The sequence below is a fragment of the Xenopus tropicalis genome, chromosome 3, assembly GCF_000004195.4.
Source record: "Xenopus tropicalis strain Nigerian chromosome 3, UCB_Xtro_10.0, whole genome shotgun sequence".
NCBI classification, from domain to species: domain Eukaryota; kingdom Metazoa; phylum Chordata; class Amphibia; order Anura; family Pipidae; genus Xenopus; species Xenopus tropicalis.
The window spans coordinates 39,828,298-39,833,721 of record NC_030679.2 but is presented as its reverse complement, the minus strand read 5'-3'; the positions used below and the strand labels follow the sequence as shown (position 1 = coordinate 39,833,721).

The 5,424-nt window shown below is 43.7% G+C and overlaps 1 protein-coding gene across 1 annotated transcript; it reads right to left on the bottom strand.

The window, feature by feature from the left end:
- Positions 1-1,566: 1,566 nt before the first annotated feature.
- On the bottom strand, positions 1,567-4,269 carry pou4f3 (POU class 4 homeobox 3). The gene is made up of 2 exons (XM_002935267.5): positions 4,041-4,269; positions 1,567-3,730 (listed from the first exon to the last, which is right to left on the bottom strand). The coding sequence occupies exons 1-2, from the start codon at positions 4,158-4,160 to the stop codon at positions 2,837-2,839; spliced, it is 1,014 nt and encodes a 337-aa protein (XP_002935313.1). The 5' UTR covers positions 4,161-4,269; the 3' UTR covers positions 1,567-2,836.
- Between the last annotated feature and the right edge of the window lie 1,155 nt (positions 4,270-5,424).

The following is a 5,424-nucleotide window of genomic DNA, read 5'->3' as shown; positions in this document are numbered from 1 at the left end:
CATGTGGGTTCCACTCAACCAGCAAGACTCTGGAAACAATACCTATGATTGATTTACCTATTCCTGTAATTAAAAAAACACATGAAATGCTAATTAGAAATGTTGAAAGTTAATACATTTTTTTTTCATTTGTTCCCCATGCCGATTTCCAAGAAAGAATGAAAGACAGAAAGAAAGAAAAAGAAAGAAAATAAAGATATACAAGTATATAACGAAAACCTATCCGATCCCATTACATAAAGTTTTTCTCGCCTTACAAATGCCCCATACCTCATAGCCACGGCTGCCACAAAAAGTGCCAATTAGACGCGTTGACTAATAATGGCAGCGGTATTACCTGGGAGAATGAATAGAAAGAAAGAGATTCCCAATAGAAAGCCACAAGGTGAGGAACTTACCGGAGCTGAGAATTCCCCACGCATTTGCACAAACCCTAGTGGACGTGGGAGAAGTCTCTTCTGAAGTGCGAGCTCTACCCTCTGCCATTTTATACGACTAAAGCCAATTAATATTGCATCAGGCTTATTTTAAAATTTCGAAACCCACAATATAATGTAATGGCATAAGGGCATTTATTATTAAAGCCCATCTGACTGGGAAAGGCAATCATCTGGGGTGATTACACATCCCCTCCAAGTAGGCACATTACAAGGTTAACAGAGAAGAGATTAGAATACTAAAAATAATGAGTTTGAAAAAAAATCCTTCCCCCCCCTCACCCCTTCCTCTGTTTCTCCTCAAGTCTGAGTCCCCCTTTTTTCCTTGTTTGAGGCTTGACACTCATTGAAATGCTAACAGTGAAATATTCACAAGATGCTTGGGCTGTGAGCATTAATTTTTAATCTTAAAGAAGCTTCTGGGATTCATGAATAAAAAGCTGAGTTTGGAACATAGAATTACAAATTAACTTTTGTTTGAACTGCTGTTTGATGGTATTTCTGCACCCAACATTACACACATATCTATATACCCACCCCCCAAACACCTGTCTGAGCCTACATGTGTTCCGCAACATCAGCTGTACTTCTGGGGTTAAACTTAACCACCCTACTGACATCTAAACATGCTTAAATATATATTTTGGTCAATATTTGGTGTGCAAAGTGTGTGCACATGTATGTGTAAATGTATATGTGTGTATACAGGTATGTAAGTATACTCAAAAAACATCAACCATAAACAAAAATAAATCAATGAAATTGTGATTACAACCATTCTCTCAGGCCTGGTATTGTACCTTATGCTTGTTTTTGTTGTTTTGTTGTTGCTTTATTTTGTAATAATCGCGTTTCCCAATTCTTTATAAATTTATTACGAACGAACAACGCTCACAACTGGTCTAAATTAAAGGTAGCAGCAGTTATTATATTTTTTAATAATATACCCCTCCCGCAGATATTACATGGAGATTACTGTGAAATACGTCCCACTGTCTGTTTCATTTGGTGAGTACATTTAAGTACATATCCCCCCCAATATTTTAATGTTAAAGCATTTTGAACGAATCAGCCTATAACAATGGAATAAACTTATTCAGAGTTCAAAAATAAATTATTTATTGCACAGGATGGTTTGGGGTGGGGGGAAACACGTTTACTTCAGGCTGTAGTCAAAGAACAAAAATGAATCACACAGAAAGGGAGAAATACACACATTTTTCAGTGAAAGAAGAGATTAAATGCAGAAAAATGAAGATGGCAAAATATGACTATAACTGAATCGTCATTCTGTGTATAATACAATGTCGATGCAATCCTTAAAGTAAATAAGAACATTATACAGTCAACTGGGGGACAACTGTTGCATATTGATCATAAAATCCAAACGGGGGTGAATCGATATCAAGAGTCACAGTGTAGAGGGGGGGCACAGTGAGATGGATGGGGGGCTGCGATACCCACAAAACTGGGCACATCGTCCAGCAATTAAACGGGATAAGGGCAGATATCGAGATATCGTTCTCTATACAGTAGGTATACACTGTGTGGGAATAAATGAAATAGTAATTGCAGGCAGAAAAAAACCCACCGCTGAAAATTGGTTTGCAGATCTCATTTATTATTTATATTTCTCTAGCTGCTGGGAAGACTAAGACACAGACAGAAAGAGAGAGAGGGAGAGCAAAAAAAGTCTAATTAAATGGGGAGAAACGGTATCCTCCATTATAATGTGCTTGTGGAAGTTACAGAGGGTAGGACTGAGCCTACACTCCGGCGCCTTCTGTGTGAAAGTTTAGGAGTGTGTAGGGAAGTTATGGAAGACCCAACGCGTTTCACCCACATGCGTTAGGGCGCCAGCACCCAAGCAGGGCCACATAACTGACTGCATAAAGGGCCAAATAGACTGCATAAAGGCTAGCCTTGTTAATGAGGGGGACAGCCACAACACAAGCATTGGCCATGAAAGCAATTCTAACGATCATAGTCGTGTTATTGCATTTAAAACGCCATGGTAAGAACCAAAAACTGATGAAAGTAAAATGTATGGTTACGATGTATATAGAAAGCACATATATGTAGCACACCCAGCTGCAGAACTACAGCTCCCAGCATCCCCTGACAGCCGGATTTGGAGGGCTGGAGTTCTGCTAAAGCTGGCTACTCATCCCTAAGCAAATGTCAGCTCTCCTTGGTGTCACCTGGAAACGAATCAGGTACATTGTGACTATTTCTCACCAATCTGATAGAGGAGTGTGGGTGGGGGGGTTGGGGAGTTCAGGCGAGTCAATGGCTTCTTATTAAGTTTGTCTATATTTACTGCGAGTCATCAGAAGTCCTGAATAAAGATCCCTGCTCTTTGTATTAAATCTCTATTAAAAGTCACAAATCCCACACAGTTAATGGACTGCAGAATATTTCATCCTTTTCTGTTTTTGTCTCTGATTGCAAAACCAGACTCGTACTACGTTCTTTTTGAGGTCCAGTTTCTCTGCAATAGCAGCGATTTTCTCGGACGACGGTCTGGGCTGGATGGAGAAATAGGCTTCCAGTGAGCGCTTCTCTGGCGCAGCGATCGACGTGCGCTTTCGTTTCCTCTCGCTGCTGTTGAACAGCTCCGGCTTGGCGTTTTTTTCCCTGTAAGCAGCCTCGGCTTCATCAAGCCAAGCCTGAAGAACTGGTTTAAGGGCTATCATGTTATTGTGGGACAAGGTCAACGATTCAAACCTGCAGATGGTGCTCTGGCTTAGAGAGCCAACACCTGGGATCTTGAGGTTGGCCAAAGCCGACCCAACATCTGCTTGAGTAACTCCAAGTTTTATCCTTCTCTGTTTGAACCTCTCGGCAAACGCTTCCAGCTCCCTCGGATCCGACTCCACGTCGTTGATGCAGGACATGCCATTGTGAGAGGAGACGGGGTGAGGGTGGCCCATACCCATGGCTTGGTGCAGGTGTCCCATGGCTCCCAGGTGATGTGGGTGCAGCTGGCTGGACATCACCGTGTGATCAGAAGCCCCCATACCACTTACAGTCAAAGTAGGCGAGATGTGATCCAGTAGATCCCCTTCCAGACATTGGTGCACGGAGTGGTGAGGGTGCGCAGTTAGCGCGGAGGGATGGGACAGGGGCACCGCGGAGGAGCTGGAAGTGCAGGGGATGCCGCTCATGGTATGGTAACTCGCGTCTGGCTTGTAGTGGTGGCTTTTGCCGTGTGAGACAATATCCACAGCCGCCAGAGCTTCCGCACGGACCAGCAGATTCTCATCAAAGCCTCCAAATATATTGCCCTGGAGCTGCAAGCAAGAATGCGCATAGTGCTGTCAGTGGGGAATACTGTCAACTCAGGATTAAAAAACATTTTCAAGCACAGAGATTCCTCCTCAAAGCTCAGGTCATAAAAATTAATATGAAGGCAGAAGCTTTGCTCGAATAGACATGTGGATCTGAGACAAGAGAAGGGGGAGAGGTACTGAGGGAGAAACAAGAGAGAGAGAGAGAGTTTCAGAGCGATGCGATTGTTCTGATGACATGAAAAAAACATTAAGCAAGTGCCTGTCAAAATATGTGCCTTAAAGCGGTAATTATTATGCCTCATGTACATACCTGCGGGGCTGGAAGGCAAACTCTTCTCATGGCCTCCGAGCTGGAGTGCAGGCTGGGGTACTTGGGCTCCTGCAGGATGGGGTGCATGCCGAACGGCTGCTTACTGTTCATAGCCATCATCTCTGCACACCTGGCAGGTAGGCTGCCCTCAAGATTCAGGGATGTCTCGGCGGCGTGCTACTGATACACTGAGCTATTGCCAATGCCACAGCTCTTCCCTCTGCTCTCTCTCTCCCCCACTTGCTTCTTCACTCATCTTACAACCAGGAAGGGGAGCCAAGAATAGGTGCGGGCACTCTGCGCATGCGCCAAACAACTTGGGAAGCTGCGATTCTGTCAGGCGTCCCACGGAGCTATCCAGCAGCAGCCGGGCTGAATGTGTCGCCGGCTATGTGCTAGTACAGTGCTATATAACTCAGCTATGTGCTATGCAACTCAGCTATGAGCTACACAACTCAACTATGTGCTACACAACTCAACTATGTGCTACACAACTCAACTATGTGCTACACAACTCAGCTATGTGCTACACAACTCAGCTATGTGCTACACAACTGAACTATGTGCTACACAACTCAACTATGTGCTACACAACTCACTCAACTATGTGCTACACAACTCAACTATGTGCTACACAACTCAGCTATGTGCTACACAACTCAGCTATGTGCTACACAACTCAACTATGTGCTGCACAACTCAGCTATGTGCTGCACAACTCAGCTATGTGCTACACAACTCAACTATGTGCTACACAACTCAACTATGTGCTACACAACTGAACTATGAGCTACACAACTGAACTATGTGCTACACAACTCAGCTATGTGCTACACAACTGAATTATGAGCTACACAACTGAACTATGTGCTACACAACTCAGCTATGTGCTACACAACTGAACTATGAGCTACACAACTGAACTATGTGCTACACAACTCAGCTATGTGCTACACAACTCAGCTATGTGCTACACAACTGAACTATGAGCTACACAACTGAACTATGTGCTACACAACTCAGCTATGTGCTACACAACTCAACTATGTGCTACTCAACTCAACTATGAGCTACACAACTCAACTATGTGCTACACAACTCAACTATGTGCTACACAACCTAGCTATTTGCTACACAACTCAACTATGGGCTACACAACTCAACTATGAGCTACACAACTCAGCTATGTGCTACACAACTTAGCTATGTGCTACACAACTCAACTATGAGCTACACAACTCAACTATGAGCTGCACAACTCAGCTATGTGCTACACAACTCAGCTATGTGCTACACAACTCAGCTTTGTGCTACACAACTCAACTATGTGCTACACAACTCAGATATGTGCTACACAACTCAGCTATGTGCTACACAACTCAAC